The sequence below is a fragment of the Erpetoichthys calabaricus genome, chromosome 10, assembly GCF_900747795.2.
Source record: "Erpetoichthys calabaricus chromosome 10, fErpCal1.3, whole genome shotgun sequence".
NCBI classification, from domain to species: Eukaryota; Metazoa; Chordata; class Cladistia; order Polypteriformes; family Polypteridae; genus Erpetoichthys; species Erpetoichthys calabaricus.
The window spans coordinates 160,509,159-160,533,092 of NC_041403.2; the positions used below are offsets into that span (position 1 = coordinate 160,509,159).

The 23,934-nt window shown below is 39.6% G+C and overlaps 1 protein-coding gene across 2 annotated transcripts in view; it reads left to right on the plus strand.

Annotated features, from left to right (window-relative positions):
* Positions 1-23,934, plus strand: part of rad9a (RAD9 checkpoint clamp component A) — a 40,858-nt gene that overhangs the window by 16,215 nt on the left and 709 nt on the right. For both annotated transcript variants that reach the window (XM_028812272.2, XM_028812273.2), the window contains 5 exons: positions 3,894-4,000; positions 17,822-17,928; positions 23,184-23,248; positions 23,493-23,606; positions 23,689-23,920. In XM_028812272.2, the coding sequence (XP_028668105.1) occupies positions 3,894-4,000; positions 17,822-17,928; positions 23,184-23,248; positions 23,493-23,606; positions 23,689-23,920 (625 nt within the window). The remainder of the gene's footprint in view (positions 1-3,893; positions 4,001-17,821; positions 17,929-23,183; positions 23,249-23,492; positions 23,607-23,688; positions 23,921-23,934) is intronic.

The window sequence follows — 23,934 nt, forward strand, 5'->3', positions numbered from 1 at the left end:
GTACTTACTCCTCAAAAAGATCTCATGGTCTTTTAACTTTTCTACCTGAGGCAGTTGTTTCTCCTTCCTCACCAGCAGAAATCAAGAGAAGTATATAACTTCAGACTTTATGATGCCAGTTTGTATTTCATTCACTTCACTCTTATCTATCGACCACTGCAGTATAAACTGGAAATTGCAACCAGATTAAGGCTGAAAGAAAGTATTCATCGTGGTAACCAGATTTTACCCTATGTGCTTTAATATCCTGTACATGAAAACTTTAAGCAGAAACATAGATGAGCAACAATTTTGGTAAATTGTAGAAATACACAAAGAAAATGCTATGCAGCATGGTGTCAAAATCTCACATTGTCATACATGAGGTGCTGGGGAGTTAGGCCGGATTTATACTTCACGCGACGCATGCTGCAGCGGACGCTCCTGCTACACAAGCGTTGTAGTGTTTATACTTGCGCGCGTACTTCACATAAATCTGGAGGAATCTGTCAGGGGGCAGTGCGAGATATTATCACGGTGAGAACATGTTCGGCTTCTCTGTGTTGTGAATTGCCTAGAACACCCATTAAATTCCGATGACACCTTACCGTAATATCTCTGAAAAGGATGTTTATTGATTAAATCCAGAGATGTGTCCATTCCAGCAAGCATTGGGGACGAGGCCTCTGCTCATCGCAAGGTGAATACAAGCACACACATACACTAGCATCATTTTAGCGGCACCAAATCCCCAAATCTGTATATCTTTGGAAGGAAACTGGAGCACACTGAGGAAACCCAGCAGGAAAACCATGTAAACTTCAGGCAGGGAATATCAGCGACGTGACTACCTGCAAGACAGCAGCGCTAACGCTCCGCCACTGTGTCACCCCCATGTGTGTAATTATTAACAGTATTCATTATTTAAACAAAATTACTGATTTATCTGTAAAATGTAATATACATACTTTAATGCTTTTCATCATGAAAGTGATCTCGGGTATAAATCTAAGGATTCTAAATGTGCAGAGAGTTGGAATATCTTACATTTAATGTGCTTGGTGTGGCGATCTATAGCTGGCGATCCGCTGCTGTCCGGACCAGAGGAAGCCCTAGAAAAAAAGATGGCACAGAAGATGGTATGTGAGACTTTTAAAATGTATCGTGTCATTACGATCGGGAATATGCAACGCTTAAATATAAAAGCACCACGAATACATCTGTATGTCAGCATTTTGCTTCACCACATCGAACCATTTATCAAACATTGAAGCGCGCACACCGATCTCGTAGGATGTGCATAGAGGTGTTCTGTCACATGTAGATAGTAAACAGAGACTCTGACGTCACATTCCAACTTTTAGCACACTGCGCCCCCCGACTTTTTGCTGGTACTGCAACTCGCGCACACGTCGCGTTAATTTCTAAAGACCTGCTCAGAGGACGCATCAAATGAACGGCGAGAATGCATGGCAGCCATGATGCGGGCACGTACGCGTTCTGAGCGTGAAGTACAAACGAGCCCTTATCGGTCTCAAGGTGCACAAATCCAGAGAAAATGAGTGGATGATTGTCACAACCCTTTCAGCTATCCATATGTTGTGATGTGAAATTTTGCATACAAGTTGATAAATATTTTGTATGTCTTTATTTGTAACTTAGACAAAGCAATGCAATATTAGTGTTACATTATAGATAATAACAGCAATGGTTTGATGGTTTAAGAACCCATTCTCCTCTTTTAGGACTGAGTCTCTTTGTAATTTTACAACAGGGTCGGGGGAAGTAACTCAAACAAGTTTGGCCAATATTTCTCTGCTAAAGTCTCTCAGTCAACCCCTACAGGAAAGCCAGGTTGCCTAACTGCCAAGCTTTACCTTAACACATGATTTGGAGGGCAGGTGTGAAGGTGTTCTATCACCCCATTGGTATGTGGTATGGCTGTTTGGAATTGGCTTGTATCAAAAGCCTTTAAGTACCACGATGCCCTATTGGCTGTAGGCGTTGGACAGAAAACCTATAAATGTGCTTGCTTTACCTCGCTCTCTCTCTCTTACCAAACTGATGAAAGACCGTCTCATACCATGAACTGAAAAGGACAACACAATGAAGAGCACAGCTCAGCAGCCATATTGAGACAGGCATGTGGCCTGTTCTGAAGAAAGCTGACCAAAAATGAGGACTAACTAGAGACATTTTAAGTAACTAACAAGTTTGTGTGGTGCCTGAAACTACACATCAACATTTATCAGGTTGTATGGTTACCAATATTCTAAATGTACTTAGAATATTGTTATTATTTATGAATATTATCAATAATACATTATTTAAATTGTAACTTAACTCCTGCTTGTCTTTTACTACACCTAATTGCCTGAGGTTATACATGTAGAAGGGAAGGTGGGGAGATGTTATATGGTACAGTACCTTATAAACAGTGGTAAGTCTGGGAGATTTGAGGCATTCTGACAAAGGCTACATATTAATAATATAAAAGGGTAAAGAAGAGTAATATATTTCTCTACCAAGACAAAACACCATACTAGAGCAAAGTAACTGTAGACTTTTCCATGGTCTCGAGGGAGCCCGCATTAATTGTATTTATCCAAGGTTAGCTACCAGCCAGAATAATTTTTCCATCAGCTTGACATAGGTTTCCTCCTATTTAGAATTCTGGACAACTGCCCCAAGCAGCCAGTGCTGAGATTCAGTTGCTGACCAGGCATATTAACCAGGACATCGTATCACATCACAATGGACCCAGATCTCTACAGATGCTTCTGTCATTTCCTTTTCTCAGGTGTCCAAATTTCTTAGCTTCACGGGGTCTTCAAAATTGGCCTTTCCTCTTTTTAAAAATTTACCGTTAACATTTTGCCTCCTTGCTGCAAATAACCTGGGTGACATTGCCAATGTAACTAACTTTTTTTTTTTAGCTATCTTTTGGTTTACTGTAACTACTTAGAAATTAAAATCATTCTGCATGGCTTCACCGCTCACCCCACACACCTTTATCAATAAAATCTAAAGACGCTCGTATTAAGAAGGCATGGAAGGTCTTCTTTTTAACTTGATATCTCCCCTTATCCTTACCCTTGGTTTTCACCAGTGGATACAATGGTTTCCAATCTTACACAGTGTCCATTGAAGACTCAATGTTATGACCTTATCCCAGTCTGGTTCATTTACTAAGCATCATCCTTCAATACCCCATACTTTTGATGCTCAAACAACCGGTCAAGATTTTCATTCTTGGTCACTGACCAGATTTCCATAACATTTCAAATCAGATTTCATAGTCTTCAGGGAAGTGCACTTCTGTCCAGTTCCAGCTAGTACATTTAACCTTTGTGGTTTTCCAGCTCATATCACATTACTGTTGTTATCTAATGATCTCAGGCAACCTGTTGTGATTATAAGAATGTGTCATGCAAATGAGTGGGTGTGCAAGAGTTGATCAGGGTGGCAATGAGGAGGAGGGACTTTATTACATTTTATTAACCAAAAATGCCACCTAGTGGATAACTCTGGCACTATAATTAATACAGTATTAACTGACCATTGCAGAGTATTGTACGTAGAATATTGGTAAGGAATTTTCAAGTTTAAAAGAATTATGAAAAATGCGAATGGATAGCTCTGGAAAATGCAAATAGTGCAATTGTATTTATTTTTTTTAATTTCAAGTTATCGTTTGTAACAAGAATACAATAAAAATAAAGCCAAATCTGCTTAAAATTAAAGGAATAATAATGGAGCTGATTTTCTGATTTTACTTTCTATTCATTAACACTGATAAGCCAACATTTTTCATCAAGTTATTCTTTAGTAATGTGAGGTACCACATGTTTTCAATCCTTACAAAGCCAGATTGATTTATTAATACATCTTTTACAATTGACTTTCTTCTGCAGGCTGCTTGTGGACACGGTGATGAATTTCCCTGCCACCTTGGAGGAGGTGAATGTTACTGTCACTGGTGAGCGGGTCCTCTTCAGAAATCACCTGGAGGAAGAGCAAGGTGAGAATCTTTGATGTAAATAAATGACAAAATGCGTCATGTATTTAATTATTTTGCCATTCATTTTGAGCAGACGTTTCTTGAGTGATTATTCGAGTACTTTTGAAGACTTTTAGCAGATCCTAATTTTGTTATGCCAGTAGGTTTATGGTAAGGGTGAAGGGTCAGTGTGAAAAGAAACACCTTCTAAAGGCAAATTGTATGGAATACAAAGAGATTATTTATGCAAAACATTATTGGAGGAGGGCGGCACGGTGGCGCAGTGGGTAGCGCTGCTGCCTCGCAGTTGGGAGATCTGGGGACCTGGGTTCGATTCCCGGGTCCTCCCTGCGTGGAGTTTGCATGTTCTCCCTGTGTCTGCGTGGGTTTCCTCCGGGCGCTCCGGTTTCCTCCCACAGTCCAAAGACATGCAGGTTAGGTGGATTGGCGATTCTAAATTGGCCCTAGTGTGTGCTTGGTGTGTGGGTGTGTTTGTGTGTGTCCTGCGGTGGGTTGGCACCCTGCCCAGGATTGTTTCCTGCCTTGTGCCCTGTGTTGGCTGGGATTGGCTCCAGCAGACCCCCGTGACCCTGTGTTTGGATTCAGCGGGTTGGAAAATGGATGGATGGATGGATGGATGGATTATTGGAGGAAGTCTGGTTATTTCCAGAAAGCAAAGGTTGTTGGTGAACCATCCTGATGATAGCTGAGATGTGGTGTGTCCAAATCAGGCAGTAATTGATGGTGACACCAAGAAATTTATAGCTGCTTACCCTTTCTACAGCATCTCCTCTGATATGTTGTAGATGGGAGTGCAGTCTGCTTCTTGCGTCCTGAATCTTTGACCATATAATTAGTTTTGTTGACATTAACAGTGAGGCTGCTGTCCTCATACCACTGTGCTAAAGAAAGGAGTGTCCTTTGTAATCTAAGGTTTTATTATTGTTGGGGATCAGATTAATAATGGTGTCATCTTTATTTTTTACTAGGGGGCTTTGTGCCCCCACGCCAGCGCTACGTACCATTGTTAAGATGGTGGCTGAACGCACCCCAAGGAGATGCGGCCGCTCCTCCGAAACCCCTCTTAAATGGTGATACAATGGGAAACAAATACAGTTTGTTTTTTTTCACCTCCTCTTTGCCTGATCAGCTGTTGGCTTGCTGCTGCTGCCGTGCCGTGAGATTTACACTTTGGTCGCCTACCCCTTCCAATCCACCAGCACTAGGCCCAGTTGTGAAGAGTGGGGCTGAACACATTATAAGGAGATACAGTTGCTCTTCCGAAACCCCTTTTAAACGGTGATACAATGGGAAACAAATAATTGTTGTTTTTACCTCCTCTTTGCTCAATCAGCTGCTGGCTTGCTGCTGCCGCCGTGCTACGTGATCTGCATTTCGTCTGTCTTCTCCCCCAGACATCCTCAAACACTATTCTATCTCTATTCTCTGTTCCGTTATTTCATCGAGTAATATTTTCCATTTGTTTGCGCTCATGCGATCTTTATTCTCCTTTTTCCGAGACTTTCAAATTTTCCTACTTCCATTATCTCTAGCCTGCTCTGCATGTGTATCACGGGATTTGCTTCCAAAGGTTGTAAATATAACGTGACTTGACCGTCTCGTGGGACGTGAAAGTGTCTGTCTCTCTCTTCAAAAGATCACGTCTCGTCGCAAGTTTTTTTTTTTTTTTTTTTATAATAGATATTTCTTTTAAAATATTTTCCATTAAACTAATTCTCCAAGGAGATGGCTATACACTTGTTTTTATGTACTCAACAACAAACTTTTAGTTGAAAGCTCCACTGATTATAGCTGTTTAAAACCTGCAAACATTCAACTATTACATATATGCAAGTCATCTCCAGCACCATGTCTTTTCTAGTATTTTAGAATATTTATGTCAATCAGTATAGCAGATGTTAAGAGCAATAAAAACTAACTTGATAAAACACGTCTCATAATTTATAGTTAGGAGGAAAGAAAACTCATCTACACAGCTGTGAACAGAAATCAAAATGCATCATATAAGCAACTACTTAAACAGAAAACATTCTGGCATATTCTGCTTTTTCAGTTCTAAAAAAATACCTTTACAAAATTACTTAGTAATAAATATTCTTCCTTCCAACTGTATAAGTGGTACATAAAATCAAGTAAATATTCTTGTCTGATGCTTATCTTTCTCAGATTTAGAGAATCAATTTTCTGTTCCTCTTCATTCTTGGTTTCCCTATTTCCTGTGGGTGGATTGCTTTCAGCTGGATTTTTGGACTTTATTCCTTTACCTACTTCCTTGCATTTGGCTGCAGCCTTTTCTCCTGCTTGCCTGTTAATGGCCAGCTTCTTAACATTTGGCACTGGCTTACGGTTGGACAAGCTTAGCAGATAATCTTACAGCTTTTTGTTCTTGGCTCCCTTACCACTTCTGTGTATTCTTTGTCTTTAACACTCTCTGGGGACTACTTGTTTGACATATTTTTTTCATTTATGACGAATAAAGCATAGACAAGCTAAATGTGATCAGACAAGGTATGAACTTCTTGTCATCAGAACTTTTAGAGATTTGATTGCAGCTGTCTTCTGGTCAGACAATAATACAGTGCATCCAGAAAGTATTCACAGCGCATCACTTTTTCCACATTTTGTTATGTTACAGCCTTATTCCAAAATGGATTAAATTCATTTTTTTCCTCAGAATTCTGCACACAACACCCCATAATGACAACGTGAAAAAAGTTTACTTGAGATTTTTGTAAATTTATTAAAAATAAAAAAACTGAGAAATCCCATGTACATAAGTATTCACAGCCTTTGCTCAATACTTTGTCGATGCACCTTTGGCAGCAATTACAGCCTCAAGTCTTGTTGAATATGATGCCACACCTATCCTTGGCCAGTTTCGCCCATTCCTCTTTGCAGCACCTCTCAAGCTCCATCAGGTTGGATGGGAAGCGTCGGTGCGCAGCCATTTTAAGATCTCTCCAGAGATGTTCAATCGGATTCAAGGCTGGGCTCTGGCTGGGCCACTCAAGGACATTCACAGAGTTGTCCTGAAGCCACTCCTTTGATATCTTGGCTGTGTGCTTAGGGTCGTTGTCCTGCTGAAAGATGAACCGTCACCCCAGTCTGAGGTCAAGAGCGCTCTGGCGCAGGTTTACATCCAGGATGCCTCTGTATATTGCTGCAGTCCTCTTTCCCTTTATCTTGACTAGTCTCCCAGTTCCTGCCGCTGAAAAACATCCCCACAGCATGATGCTGCCACCACCATGCTTCACTGTAGGGATGGTGCCAGCTTTCCTCCAAACGTGACGCCTGGCATTCACACCAAAGAGTTCAATCTTTGTCTCATCAGACCAGAGAATTTTCTTTCTTGTGGTCTGAGAGTCCTTCAGGTGCCTTTTGGCAAACTCCAGGCGGGCTGCCATGTGCCTTTTGCTAAGGAGTCGCTTCCGTCTGGCCACTCTACCATACAGGCCTGTTGGTGGATTGCTGCAGAGATGGTTGTCCTTCTGGAAGACTCTCCTCTCTCCACAGAGGACCTCTGGAGCTCTGACAGAGTGACCATCGGGTTCTTGGTCACCTCCCTGACTAAGCCCCTTCTCCCCCGATCGCTCAGTTTAGATGGCCGGCCAGCACTAGGAAGAGTCCTGGTGGTTTCGAACTTCTTCCACTTACGGATGATGGAGCCCACTGTGCTCATTGGGACCTTCAAAGCAGCAGAAATTTTTCTGTAACCTTCCCCAGATATGTGCCTCGAGACAATCCTGTCTCGGAGGTCTACAGACAATTCCTTTGACTTCATGCTTGGTTTGTGCTCTGACATGAACTGTCAACTGTGGGACCTTCTATAGACAGGTGTGTGCCTTTCCAAATCATGTCCAACCAACTGAATTTACCACAGGTGGACTCCAATTAAGCTGCAGAAACATCTCAAGCATGATCAGGAGAAACAGGATGCACCTGAGCTCAATTTTGAGCTTCATGGCAAAGGCTGTGAATACTTATGTACATGTGCTTTCTCAATTTTTTTTATTTTTAATAAATTTGCAAAAACCTCAAGTAAACTTTTTTCACGTTGTCATTATGGGGTGTTGTGTGTAGAATTCTGAGGAAAAAAATGAATTTAATCCTTTTTGGAATAAGGCTGTAACATAACAAAATGTGGAAAAAGTGATGCGCTGTGAATACTTTCCGGATATACTGTAGGTGAACAAGGAGAACATTAGGGAGCTCAGCTCATTTTCTGGTGGGGTGCCTATAAGAGGATCATTTTGGCAAAGTGATGCTTGCAGATTTGCACATGATACGGTCTACCTCTTAGAAGGTCCAAAATCCTGTTGCATTAACTCACAGGTTTAGGTGCTTGGTGACCAACTTTGATAGTATATCAGTATTTAATGCTGAATACTCTTCTATAAAACAAACTCTGGCAAGCATTTTTTATTTTACAGGTGTCCAAGAAAGTGCAAGGGATATTGCATCCTCTGAGGGCCAGTTGTATGTAGACTGGAAGTGTTCCAAGTTATCTGGAATATTACAATTTAATGTGTCCCAGTGCCACACTCTAACAAATTTCTTCATAATGGGAGGGAGTGCCTCTACTCTGTATTTTAGACATCCCAATCTCTTCTATTTTAACGAAGAGATCACTGTTGTCTTCTTCATTCAAGGGGTAACCACTCACCCACAAATAATTTATACTGTTGTTTTTCCTGCAAATGGTGCCCACAGATGTAGTTGGAAATTTTTACTTTCATATACAGAAATGAAACAAAGGTGTTTTTTCATAAATCTGCATAAAAGGGAACAGAAAATGATGCAATACCTGAAAGCTATGTAAAGCAATGAGTAATGTGCCTGCAAAAACTGTTACCTTGTCCCATGGAATCTAGTACACTTATGGGTCCCATCAGTTTATGACATCTGTCTTGTAGCTCTACAGGCTTAAAGCACACTTTCCTTTTATAAAAGTGAGCAAACAGTACAAACATTTAAACTCCAGATGGTAATGCAGTATTCAGACTGTAAAATATAAGCTCACCAATAAAATGCAGGGACTTTCTAAGTAGGCTTTAATATTTTTTTATCCAGAGAAATTCAGTATGCCCTTTATGGAATACTGAGCTTAGTGTGGCACAAGGGAAATTAAAGCTGCCTAGAGCCTTCTAATTCTGCAAGGAGTGCCTTTGGTACCCTGATTAAAGGGAGAGAGAGAGAGAGAGAGAGAGAGACAAAGTCTGGTCAGAGAAAGAACTGGAGAACATCACATTGTCTGCTGTCAGGCCTGAGTATGGTACTTGCCAACAAGTGTCTGGTCGTCAATTGACATGACTTAGGTTTGGCTAAGTATTAGCCATGTTTGCTTGATGCTCACAGAGCAAGGTGTGTGGGTCTGGCATGATGTTTGTCTAGGATCCAAACAAGTGAACAATGGAAAATTCTACTTAAGATATGGAAAGTCATTTCACTAGTGAGGAAGGAGTAGAGACTTGAGATGGAGATTGACTGACTGTATCTAGCGAATGATTTTCAGACTTCTCTCCTCAAGCAGCATCTTGATTCCGTGATGCTATCCCATGGGTCCTATACATATGGAATTTGTGCCAGTGGGTTACCTCATTAGAACTTTGTTGCACAACTTTGTTTTTTGCATATACTGTAAATGTCTAACAGCTATTCAGTGTTTGATCTTCTGAGAGATGATGGGTGTATTGCTTGATAGATTACCTGAGGCTCAACATGTCATCCTAATGGTAGACTTCCACCGACATGTGATAGAATGATGATGAGTGTGACAGAATGATGATGACTGTCAAATTGTTATTAGATTTCTGTGCCCGTCATGTACTGTCTAAAACCAATGCCATGTTTTCAGTGCCATTATTTAAACTGAGCGCAACATCCCCTACAGATGAGTGTCTCCCACATTGATATTCTGAATAGGCTCCATTCAAAACCACCATGATGTACTTTGCTGCAAGAAGATATGGCTGGAAAGTGGTTCTGTGCCTGTCATTGGCAGCAATCCTACAACTTTTAGTTGACTCCATTGATTAGAAAACACCAGAAACATCTTTACAGTATTACAAGGAATGTCTCGGGATGAAAGTGTTACCAGCAAACTGAGAAAGCAGATATTTAGTGACTACTCTGAGAATAGTAACAATGAATATGTTAATTTTAATAAAATATTAATTAAATGAGTGAATGGCTGTCAAAGTATTAACCATTTTGGCAATGTTTAATGCATTAAGTACAGTCAATTTTCTGTATCACTTTTATTTTTTTTGTAGAACCAATATGATCACTTTATTTAAATGTATTTGGAAAGTTTAAACACAGCAGTTGGCTAACCTGAAATCCACGTAACTCAATTTTACACAGCAGTTGTTGCTCTTCTTTAAAATTAAAATCCTCTCAACTAGTTTTTTTCTTTTCCTCTTACTGATGTTTAAGAATGCTTTTTTTTTTTCTCCCAAACCAATAAAAGTCCATCAGCTGTATTTACTTTGCTATTATTTGTTCCGAGCTTTGCGCTGTGCATCAGAATTCTCCGATGCCGCTGGTGGTGCTTCCTAGTATCAGATTTCTTCCTAAGACAATTCATTTTGCTATTTTTCTGCATAAGCAAACAAGGTTAGGTAAATGTTGCACGTGTAAGTAATAATTTATCAATGCAAAGGAGGGCAGGTAACTGTACAGACAGATGAGTATTTTGGACCAAAGCAGGTTGATTGTTGGGTACTGCTACTAATGTAAAGACATAAGAGTAAATATTTCTCTTTTTCCATTTTTTGCATTTTAGTTCTATTTTCAGTCTTATACTTACATTTTGCATTTAATTGCAACATTAGTGGCATAAACAAAAAATACATTTCTTGGGGATAAATAGAGTTATTAGTCTAGGATGAGTAGATTACAACTACAGAACTGTATTAGAATAAACATTTGATTTAATATCACTATTTTATATAAAAAAAAAAATCCTGGGACAAGATGTGACTTTTTCAGAGAGATACTTTAAAGTCCCGCGAGACGAGACTTTGTGCCAAGAGATTTAACCACGCCCGGGGCCAGAAATAAAAGACAAAGAGTAGATGACAAAGAAGTACGTTGTAAAGAGGTTCCAAAACGTTGGTACGATATACATGCAGAGCAGGTTAGAGATAATGGAAGTACTAAAATTCGAAAGTCTCAAAAAATTATAGTAAAGATTGCATTAGCGTAAACGGAAAATATTACTTGGTTAAATAACGGAACAGCGTAAAGAGATCGAATATATTGTTCGGATTTAAAAATTTTAAGTCGGAGACTTGTAGATCATCTAATTTGTGTTCCCAGCACGGAAAAGTAGTGTTTCTTCCCAATGAAGAGGCGTATCCATGAGAATTAAAAGATCTGTTGTTTGGTGAAAGTGAAATCCACATATGTGAGCGGCAGAGACGTGAAGTGGCTGGCGCATAGCTCAGGCCGGGGGGTTGGCGAGCAGGGGGCAAAGTCCCCTGGTCTTTAAATAAATAAATATGTATTCCATTTTATAATACAAGTCATTATTATATTTACAGAAAAAATTAAATTAAATTGATAAATATACTGTTGTTAAAATCATCTGAGGTAAATAAGTATCAGATGTTAACCAATTTCATTTTATGAACATTTTTTATTGCATTTCCTGGAGCGTATATAAGCAAAGGCCTGTTTGGCCTCACTTGTGAGCAGGACACATAAAGCTGTCCTTGAAGAAACAATGTGATCTTATAGGATAAGTTCAGTATTATTCAAGTTGAAATTATTTCTTCTCAATCATGGTGTATATTTGTTTTCCACATGAAATTGCATTATAAAGTGATTCATATTTTGTAAATATTTAAGAAACAATAGCCCACTCTTGTGTTTTCTGATGGAGCTTATGGATACTGGGGTCCCATTATAAAAAGAATGAGCCTTAAATCTTAACAAATATATACATTTTTTTAAACCAAAAATGTTATCAAGTATTGGTCCATGTTTTGAGATTACACACAAATAGCAAAAGAATGTATCCTTGTTGTTTTAAGAAGGCTATTTAAGAAGTAATTTTAAAAACAGACCGGATAGGAGTCTCACTTTGCAAAGTTCGTCTTCTTTTGCCACATATTTTCAGTCCTGGGTTGGTATTTTGACAATGAGTGTTGATGCTTTGATTTGACTTACTGTTTCTGTGCTATAAACAACTAAACAGTAACAACTGAAAAAAAAAATCAAATGACTGCTAATATTCTTTCACTATACGGTAGCTCATTTCTCCATTTCACAAAGATTGCCTGCTGTTGCTGGATTGATAATGCACACTTGTGCTTCAGTGAGAGAGTGCACCCATGTACCATGCAATCCAGTGATAAGAATTGAACAGATATTATAGGTATCCATCTTCATAACGTGCTTACCTGGGGCAAGGTCGCAGTACATCCATCCATCCATTTTCCAACCCGCTGAATCTGAACACAGGGTCACGAGGGTCTGCTGGAGCCAATCCCAGCCAACACAGGGCACAAGGCAGGAACCAATCCTGGGCAGGGTGCCAACAGGTCGCAGTACAGCAGTGGCCTATCCCAGGAATCATAGGGTGATAGGCAGGCACAACACCTGGACAAGACGAGAGTCCATCACAAGATAAACGCACACACACACACATGCCACTTTAAAACACCAGTTCACCTGAGTTTAATCAGGTTGAAGTTTAGTACAGATATTTTAACATAAGTAGAGTGGTACCACAGAGCTGTCATTCCTGCCTCACTGTGCCATATTCTACGTGGAGTTTGTATGTTCTCTCCATGTATTTACAGGTTGATTTGAGTCAGTGAATTAATTCACTCAAAAACATTGTGCTCAGCTTTTTTATTACCATATCCTGAACAAGTGTGACTCATTGTGAATTAAAAAATAAATAATTGGTCATTTGTACTTCAGTCTGCTCTGTCGCACACTTTGCCTTTTTCATTTTTTTTTTACCTGTGCACATATGATATGACACAAAAAAGTTGGCTTAGCTGTTCCAAAATTCTAAGGCTTTTATTAAAAATATAATGCAGTATAATCAGTTGAGTTTATATTTATCGTTGTGTGTACAAAGTACAGTGAAGCTCATATGTGCACTTTCTCTAGCCCTCTGCATGAATATCCCTCCATAGGCTGTGTAAAATAACAACACAGAATGCAAAGGGCATGGGGTTCAGTGTTGGGTTGTCATAACTTCACTAGTGATGGCTTCTGCAAGCAGACAAACAAGCAAGGAACGTAACCCTTCCTTGAGAAAATAGTATCAAGAATCTGAGATTAAATGTATTGTTTCTATTGTTGATAAATGTATTTGTTATCATAATGATTCCTCATAAACACAGATGGCATATATATATATATATATATATATATATATGGTTGAAATAGTTTACTGTCAAACAAATGCAAAGAGTACACGACACGTGTTTCGCCCTCATTCTGGGCTCATCAGGTGTACACACTCCACTGCACTCCCTCTCGGGAATCGGACGTCAGCGTCAGAGGCGATGCCCATAACGTTGCGCCACGGCATGTGGTTCGTTTATTTGACAGCATGTAGATCGGGGTAATTACATTCACGGCATTCGTAGTCTGTCACAATCTGATTGTATGGGTGGTTCTGATGAGCCCAGAATGAGGGCGAAACACGTGTCGTGTACTCTTTGCATTTATTTGACAGTAAACTATTTCAACCATTCTATGATCTGCTCCTCACAAACTGAGGGCACCGTGGCGGATGTTAGCAGATTGCTGGCCAACCACAAGCGTGACCTGGTAGGTAACCACCCATACAATCAGATTGTGACACAGACTACGAATGCCGTGAATATATATATATATATATATATATATATATATACAGTGGAACCTCTAGATACGAGTTTAATTCGTTCCAGCACTGAGCTTGTATAGCGAATTTCTCGTATCTAGAACAAACTTCCCCATTGAAAAAAATGGAAAGCCAGTTAATCCGTTCCGCACCCCAAATATATTAACATAAAAATCAATTTTCCTAACAAATAACACTGATAAATTATATATACTGTAGTCTACCTTTAATAAATAACACTGGTAAATAATATAACTGATTATTAAAAGAATCAAAACAGGTGTCCAAAGTGCAGTAGAGCATTCAATAAATCTTTAAATAAATAATCCTTAAAACAGTTGTGAAGTGGAGGTTTAAAATACACAAGAATAACAATCCTTTAACACGAGGTTAAAACGTCAAAAGGATGCAGTCTTTAAAAAACATGACAATCCCCGGTGCTTCTTCTCTGTTAGCGTCTCACCTGCGGGCTCTGCAACAGGCGAGACACTCATAATGCAGCTGACCTTCTCTACACCGTCCTGCTTCAGCTGTTTGGCTCGCCTGTTCAGCTCACTGTTCAGCTACACGCGAGCCTGCATTCGCTCGCTCGCTCTCCCGCACCGACTTCCTGCCTGCCTGCCTGCGCTCTCTCTCCTCTCTTTTCTTTTACTTCTTCTCCCCCTTAACCGGCTCGCGCTTCTCTGTATATGCGGGGAGGACATGGCAGCTGCAGCCCATCAGCCACAGGAACAATCATGGATGTGGGCAGTTTCCGACCTGTGCACTTAAGTGAGAAACGCAGACACCGCAGATCGCGGCTCGCAACTGCTACCACGCCCCCTCGCTAAGCCGCGAGCTATACCCACAGCCTGGCTCGTGGCTCGTTACGCGAGCCAATGCTCGCATTTAGATCTGAATTTTTCGCTCATACTTTCCTCGTATTTTGAATTTCTCGTATACAGAGGTGATCGTATCTCGAGGTTCCACTGTATAATATTTTTTTTTTTTTATCAAAACCTTTGCTGGTATAAAGTAGACATATTTGGAAAGATTTTAGGCTTTTTTTTTTGATTTTGGACTCTGGTACCCTTCAGCCCAATTGTAAGATATTTTTAAACTTAAAAAAAATGAAATGCTACACTTGAGAACACAGTATGAAGTGATAAATTATTATATACCATGATTGTGAAGAAATAACTTTGCCTTGGAAAAAAAAAATCTTTAAATCAGTTTCTGCAATTTTCAGTGTCTGACTTTGTGATTTATGGTCATAGTGAAGCAGACACAAATAGAAAATTGCAGATGTTTAAAGTAAGAGGTATTTCTCGGATGAAAACGATTATACCTATTGCATTTTCTGTCAGTATTTCAGCTTCTATTATATGGCTGGCAAAGAGCTGTAACTTTCAGTCTAGTCCCATTCCTGATTTATTTTGACTAACATTTCTCAGCAACATGGCTGGTGAACCTGCTTTCTGCCTCTCCTTCTTGAGCATTCCTCTGGTGGTTTCCAGCTAAACGTTTATGTTATTCTTGGCTTTCAGAATCCCGTATCAGATGCTTTCTTCTGGCATCATCAGATCTTTGATTTAAAATGCTTCTATTTCCTTTTTTAATTTAAAATAATATGCCTTCAAGAAAGAGAAGTAGGAAAACATTACTGACTTTATTTCCCAGTATGTGAATGCCTAGATCTGACTGACTGGGTGTACTCTCTGTGAAAATGTTTAACTGTCAAAGTTTGCGAGCTCATCCCTGGGGGCAGTACCAAGGTGATGCATACATTGCCTTTTAAGCAAGTCTGCCTTTAATCTATACGTTATCTCTCTATTATAATTAAAAAATCTTGGGAGATGAGACTTTTTATCCTGCGACGAGACATGATCTTTTGAAGAGAGACACTTTCATGTCCCGCGAGACAAGATTTTGTGCTAAAAGATTTAACCACGCCCGGGGCTGGAAATAAAAGACAAAGAGTAGATGACAAAGTAGAACGTCGTAAAGAATTCAAAAATGTTGGCATGGTATACACGTGCAGAGCAGGTTAGATATAATGAAAGTATGAAAATTTGAAAGTCTCAAAAAAATGATAGTAAAGATTGCATTAGCGCAAACAAACAGAAATTATTACTCTGTGAAATAACGGAACAGTGAAAAAAGATTGAATACATTGTTGGGATTTAAACTTTAAGTCAGAGGCTTGTAGATTGTCTAATTCGTGTTGCCATCAGGGAAAAGTAGTGTTTCTTCCCAATGAAGAGGCGTATCCACGAGAATTAAAAGATTGGTTGTTTATTGAAAGTGAAATCCTATGAGAGAAAATTTCAAGCCCTGTGAGACAAGACTGTATGCAAAGAGATTTGGAAAAGTCCTGCCCACATCGAAAACATTTACAACCACGCACACGGTTCAGTCATTTCTCATTTGTGTGAATGCTATTGTCAGACTCAGTTCGTGTAGAGAGAAAGAAATGATATTCACTCACGGGCAGTTATATGTTGCGTTGTCACAATGTAATTCCAAACACGGAATCAGAGTCCAATTTATTCAACTTTACATTTATAATAATTGTTCAGTATATTATTAATTTGATTTGTTGTTGATTGTTCTTTAATGTACAGTGGAACCTCGGTTCACGACCATAATTCGTTCCAAAACTCTGGTCGTAAACCGAGTTGGTCGTGAACCGAAGCAATTTCTCCCATAGGATTGTATGTAAATACAATTAATCCGTTCCAGACCGTACGAACTGTATGTAAATATATATTTTTTTTAATTTTTAAGCACAAATATAGTTAATTATACCATAGAATGCACAGCGTAATGGTAAACTAAATGTAAAAACATTGAATAACACCGAGAAAACATTGAACAACAGAGAAAACTAACACTGCAATAGTTCGCGCTAGTGCAATATAAATAAAATTTATTATTATTATTATAGTGCTAGGAACCGCTCGTTAAAAACACTTTTTAATGAGTTTTAAGCACAGGGGAAAAAATGAACATTTGAAAAATCCATAATTTAATAAACCACCAAGAAAAGTAACATTGCAACAATGCAGGCTACGAACCGATCACTGTAAATAGAACTGAAAACAAAAACAAGCCTTCTCTACCTTATGCGTCCCTCGCTCGCTCTCTCTCGCACCTGTGTGTGTGTGCGTGTGCGTGCGTCTCTCTTTTGCGAGCCTGGAGCGCCTGTGTGTGTCTCTCTAGAGTGCTCCTGTGTGTGTGCGGGGCTCTCTCTGTCTCGCCACTGCCTGTGTGTGTGCGCCTCTGTCTCTCGTGCTGCCTCTATGTGTGTGTGTGTGTGTGTGTGTGTGTCGCGCTCTCTCGCTCTCTTTCTTGCTCGCTGCACAGGAAATGCACAGGGAGAGACTGAACATGTACAAACCGAAAGGGAACCTGGCTTGTTCGTATACCGAGTGTGTGGTCGTGAACCGAGGCAAAAGTTTGGCGAACTTTTTGGTCGTAAACCGAGTTGTATGTGTACCGAGACGTTCGTGAACCGAGGTTCCACTGTACATAATATAAAAATATAATCATTGTCTTTTTTTTCTTTTCTGTAAATTGCTTACTATTTCAGAAAAAAATAGTGCATTCAGAGAGGAAAAAGTATGGATGAACAAATATATAAATATATATATATATATTTTTTTTTTTAAAAATCGGTGGTTTTCTGTCAGTTTTTTTTTTTTTTTTTGTGTCTTGAGACTTAGCCAGACGAATGGATAAAAAAAGAGCAGAAGCCATGTTTTTAGAGTTGATTTTTTCCCCCTCCTTTGGAGCACATGATGCATAGCGTGGGACCATATGAGGCAGCATTGTGATTATTCAGCTTGTGTGTAAACCCTGCTTAATTATGAAGGGGCCCAAGATTAAATTCCACTAATATGTTAAGAATTTCTACTTGGATTAAATCAAGCAGTTTCCTGAATGTCCATTTTCTTTCTCTCTCTCTCTCTGTGTCTTCCCATACCTCACAGATATAACTAAATTGATGGTGACTGAGATGAGCCTTGCAGCTGACGAATTTGATCATTTTGAAGCACAAGAAGACATTAGCATCACTTTCTGCCTAAAGGAACTGCGGGTATGCAATTGGAGGTCTGTCTTCATTTTGTACAAAAATGTGGCGGGGTATCTGGTTGGGGTGAGGAAGGAAGGGAACCACAATATATTAATGAAAGAAGAACACAAGAAAAATTTGTTCATGCACCAGAGCAATTAATCAGCCATGATCTTTTACGTACCATTACAAGAATTTTTACAGAGCAAACCAGATTAGTCATTTCACTTTCAATTCACTTTTTCTGATTAGACTTGTGGTGACAAAGTGCAGACCTGCATAGACCAGGCCACCATGCCTCTGGCCCTTTTTACAGGACTTGTACAAGAGTTCCAAAAAGCTGATGATTTTATTCTTTTGGTCAGAGTTCATGGTCATAAACAAAGATGAGAATGTAGACTGACTGGTAAGTTGAAAGCTTTTTTGGTACTGCTGCAGCTGCATTTATAACTACTTGGAGCTCCTTGACCTGCTACTTTGCAGGGGACACCTGCCTCTTGAGAAATAAGTGTTAGTTTTTACTCAATTGCACACTCACAAGCAGATGGCAAAGCAGAAAATACTACAAATAGCAGAAAAATAATACTTAGTATTGAAATGCTGATTTAACTTCTTGATAAAAAACAGCTGTTAAAGGAATACTCTGTCAAATATTTTTGTATATGTTTTAATCTTGTATTTTTCAAACAGAGCAGAGATGATACATTTTCTGACATAATAGGGACCAATGGTGACCATTGTTGGACAACACCAAACAGTATCAAAAATTCAAAGAAAAGAATCAAAAATCTCGTGCTACTAATGTTACATAATCGACATCTAGTCATATTCTCATGGTGTTCCAGATGCATGCATTTTTATTTTTTTTTTTACTAAAATACTGTAAAAATCAACCACCTCTGGAAAATGCTCTCTTGAACACTGTAACAATTTATACAGGGTGTAGCTGTGGACACATAAGGCAGGATCAATCATGGGTCAAATGCATGCTGAAAGAAATCTCTCAGTCCAAAAATTTGTTTTACAAGATTTAGTGAAAATTGAAAGCAAATAGTCCACACAAGAATAAAGAAGAAAGGTTGTTATACAAATAGAATAAAGGGCAAAAAAAAAATTATTCTCTAAATTTAGCATTTCTTGTCAAACTTCAGTTGTTTCTATACTTAGATGCTTTACTTCGCCTTCAATACACTCTAAAAGTATATTACTGCACGTTCAATAGAGCACACTTCATACTATTAGGCACATGTTAAGGCACAAATTAAAACCATGTGCCCTCCACACCTTACACACGGCAAGGCAGGTCACTATCTCAGGCTAATCTGTAGTCCGAGAGGCTAGGAATATTAGAATATACCAATTCGACCCAACATTTTTTTTATTATAATAGAGAGATATTTGGGTGGAGCATTACTTTGCAGTATTGGGATTAATAAAGTATCTATCTATCTATCTATCTATCTATCTATCTATCTATCTATCTATCTATCTATCTATCTATCTATCTATCTATCTACAAGGCAGCACATTATCAAGATTAGATCTCTGGAACAACAGAATCATGAACGTGTTTCTCGTGTATTAACAAGGTTGTGGCTGATAAGATGTGTTTGGTTGAAAGGCTGGATGTTTTGATACATTCAGACAAGACAGCGCAAGCAACTTGCACTGCTCTGCAGTCTTTATCAATATTCACATGTTGTTTAGTCAGTTGTAGCCCATATTGGGCTAATTCTGAATGTTTTGCTAGTTCTCTGTGTAAATGGATGATCTTGAGTTTGACCTTCATGTGAGTTTTAATCCGAAGTCTGTCTCTAGATATTTATATCTGAAAAGGATTTGTCCCACAGCTGATATACCATTTAACATTCCTATTATCCGTTGAAATTTTGTACAGTATGTGTGGATAAATGCAAACTAAATATTTGAGTAACTGTAGGCAAAAATCACATTACTGTATGTCTCCGTAACCATTTTTAAAGCAATATAAAAAAGATTGGTGCCTATCTTTACCCTAATGTAAGAACAAGACCCAGAGGTACCTCAGGCAATCCACTTGAAGCAAAACATGTTTGGGCCTGCCGAGTACTTCAGTGGGAGACCAACCAGGAAAATTGGTTGCTGCTGGAAGAGGTGTTGGTGAAGCCATCGGGGTGCTTATGCTTTGGTCTGTGTATGATCCTAATGACCCAGTGCACCGACAGGGACACTGTACTGTAAAAATTGGCACCGTGTTTCAAATGAGATTGACTCTCTGTGGTCATAAAGGATTCCTAGGCATCCTTCGAAGAGAGTTCTCTAATGACCTGTCTAAACTGCCCAGTCATGGCCTCATCCAATCAGGCCCCCTAATCATCCCGTCTGTACTTGTGACGTGTGGTGAGTGCAGTGTCGCAAAATGGATTCCGCCATAGCATTCAGGTGGATGTTGTGCATGAGTGATGGTTGAAGAAGTTCCCCAGTGTCTATGTAAAGCACGTGGAGTTGCTAGAAAAATACTATATAAATGTAATTAAACTCTGCCTAGTGGAGCTGCTCACGTTTTGCTTGAGATCAGCAAGTTATTCTGTTGTGGGGAAGGACCAAAAGCTGCAGTATGAATTTGGCCTTCTGCAAGGCGAAGAGTGAGGGTTGAGTACTTTGCCATTTAAGTAATGGGAAGAAGCAAAATGATTACAATAAAGTAAAAAAATGCACTGTAGAAATTGAGTTTTAATATAAAACTACAAGGAAGGGCACATGGTAAAAAGGCAGCACATGATAAATGGACACATGCTTCCAGAGGTAGCTGTCCAAGTTAGTCCTGTTGCTGGCACACTTTTCAAGTCCCGTGACAGTACTGTGTAAAATGAACAATTAAGGTATAGCAATGCAGGAAAAAAAAATAAACAAACAGGTGGGCTTTCATTCTGGACCTGGAGATCAAGGTGAGATCAAAGTGGTAATATTAGGAGGCGGAGTGGGCTGCTGACATCACATTAGTTCATCTCAGTTTATTTTTTGTTTAGCGCTCACTGAGAGCTGACACAGAACACAGGGACAAGTTCTCAAGCAAAATGCAAGTATACATTTTAGACTACTAAATACAGATGTGGTGCACATTAAGACACAGATTTGCTTAAATACACAGGAAAACAGTGTGAATTGAAATTGATAAACATAAATGGAAACTAAACAATATCTACCCATTGAATTATTTGTTGGACTAGTTCATGGGTTGTAATTGAAGATGCGATTTGTTTTAATTACTATATATTACTGTATATACTCGCGTTCAAGTCGGGTTTTGAAACCTGAAAAATCAACCATAAAATAAGACCCCAGCTTATAAGCCCGTTCAAAAATGCGACACTTCATTTTTATTTATTTACATCTTTTCCTACTTCCAGTCTCGCACCAGTTTCTCGAATTTTGTTGCAGCAGCGCAGTTACCAATTTCTTTTACCACTTCAATGACTTTTTTAATTTAAAACCAGCTTCATGTTTTCTTCTGATAAAACGTTCAGTCGTAGATAAGGGATACTCTTTACGATGAAGGTGTGAGATCCAAAAAACAGAAAACCGTGCAAACGTCGCCTCGGAATAGGTCGGGTATTACCGTGTCGTCACGTAGGCACAATACATAGAGAAAAAAAGGCCGTGTGCCCCATGATTATTCTCTCAGGTGGGCATTATCATATTATAATCTATTTGTACAAGTCAAATGCGGAAAACTTACGCTATTGGTCCGAATGACATTATATGGTAAAATCAAGCCTCAACTTATCCGTGGGAGAACTTAAACGCGAGTATATATGGTAATTACCAGAAACCAAAAGACACATACAATGCAAGTGCCAAAGAGAATGTTTTAATTCTGGACACCACTGTCCACATTTGTCATATTAAGTACCACTAAGAGTATTAAACTTAAATACAAACATACAAGTGCCATTTTTATGAACTGTCATTTGTAAAGTAATCTCTGCAATCCATAATATTGTAGAAGTGGAATTCAACCATCATCAATTCCACACCATCCAACCTCTGCTCCTTAGGGACAAGCTGACAGAGATGGGAGTAGATTCATACCTGGTGGCATGGATCGTGTACTATCTTACAAACAGACCTCAGTATGTGGGTCTCGGGAATTGCTGATCTGACATTGTGGTCAGCAACACAAGAGCACCACAGGGGACTGTACTTTCTCCGGTCCTGTTCAGCCTATAAACATCGGACTTCCAATATAACTCGGAGTCCTGCCACGTGCAAAAGTTTGCTGACGACACTGCTATCGTGGGCTGCATCAGGAGTGGGCAGGAGGAGGAGTATAGAAACCTCATCAAGGACTTTGTTAAATGGTGCGACTTAAACCACCTACAACTGAACACCAGCAAAACCAAGGAACTAGTGGTGGATTTTAGGAGACCCAGGCCCCTCATGGACCCCGTGATCATCAGAGGTGACTGTGTGCAGAGGGTGCAGACCTATAAATACCTGGGAGTGCAGCTGGACGATAAATTGGACTGGACTGCCAATACTGATTCTCTGTGCAAGAAAGGACAGAGCCGCCTGTACTTCCTTAGAAGACTGGCATCCTTCAACATCTGCAGTACGATGCTGCTCCATTCTATCAGATGGTTGTGGCGAGTGCCCTCTTCTACGCAGTGGTGTGCTGGGGAGGCAGCATTAAGAAGAAGGATGCCTCACGCCTGGACAAACTGGTGAGGAAGGCAGGCTCTATTGTTGGCATAGAGCTGGACGGTTTGACATCCGTAGCAGAGCAACGGGCACTGAGCAGACTCCTGTCAATTATGGAGAATCCACTACATCCATTAAACAGTATCATCTCCAGACAGAGGAGCAGTTTCAGCGACAGACTGCTGTCACTGTCCTGCTCCACTGACAGACTGAGAAGATCATTCCTCCCCCAAACTATGCGACTCTTCAATTCCACCAGAGGGGGTAAACGTTGAACATTATTCAAGTTATTGTCTGTTTTTTACCTGCATTTTTTATTACTCTTTAATTTAATATTTTTTGCTGCTGGAGTATGTGAATTTCCCCCTGGGATTAATAAAGTATCTATCTATCTGAATGCCAAGTATGTGAGAGAACTTTAACAGGGACAGCAGAAGAAATAAAGTCACTTACCCGCTATTTAATCTCTGTGCTGTGTTTTATCTACAGTGTATTGTCACTATTCAACCTGTGAATGTGAAAAGCGTGGTGTAATATTACATGGAACTAAATCTTGTGAAGTGTAAAAGGTTCATTTTTTTATCTCTTTATTTTGCCAGGGCCTGCTCAGCTTTGCAGAATCATCTGGACTGCCTATAAACATCTACTTTAATGACCCTGGCAGGTAGGACAAGTCATTGTCATCAGTGTTGCTGCTGCTCCTTGTATACGTTCCAGAAAAGTACATGCAGTATTGCATTTTACAGTAATGGTGTGTTTTGGAAAACATTTGCTGATCCACCATAGTGCTTATCGGGACAGCAGCAGTGGGATCATTTGAAAATTACTTTTCTATGTGAAAGGTGAAGGGCGTAAAAGGAATTTGCCAGTATGGCATTGACTCTTCTTGCCACTCTGTCCTCTTTTAGGCCAGTGATTTTCAGCCTTGATGATCCCGTCCTTGAAGTGAACTTTGTCTTGGCGACTTTATCAGATGAGGACACCAGACCCCATGAACACACTGTATCTGGTGCAAAAAAGCGGTAAGGTTTTAAAATTGCCATATTAGGCAAAGGTTAAGTATCCGATTATGGCCAACTTCTTAAATGTTTGCTTCTTCCACAGATGTCCTCCACAGGCAGACACTGCTAACAGTACATTTCTCAGTGATGACATTGACGCTTACATGATTGAGATGGAAACAACTGGTTTGGAAGAGAAACAGGAGCTGCCAGCTGACATGCCTAGCTGCAGTACCGAAAGGGGAACCCATCATGCCCTAGACTGCTTTCAGGAGAATTCAGGAAGTGACACTGAGAGTGAAGAGGATATACCAGGAACACCTCCCCAAAAGAAGGTATGTTCATATTG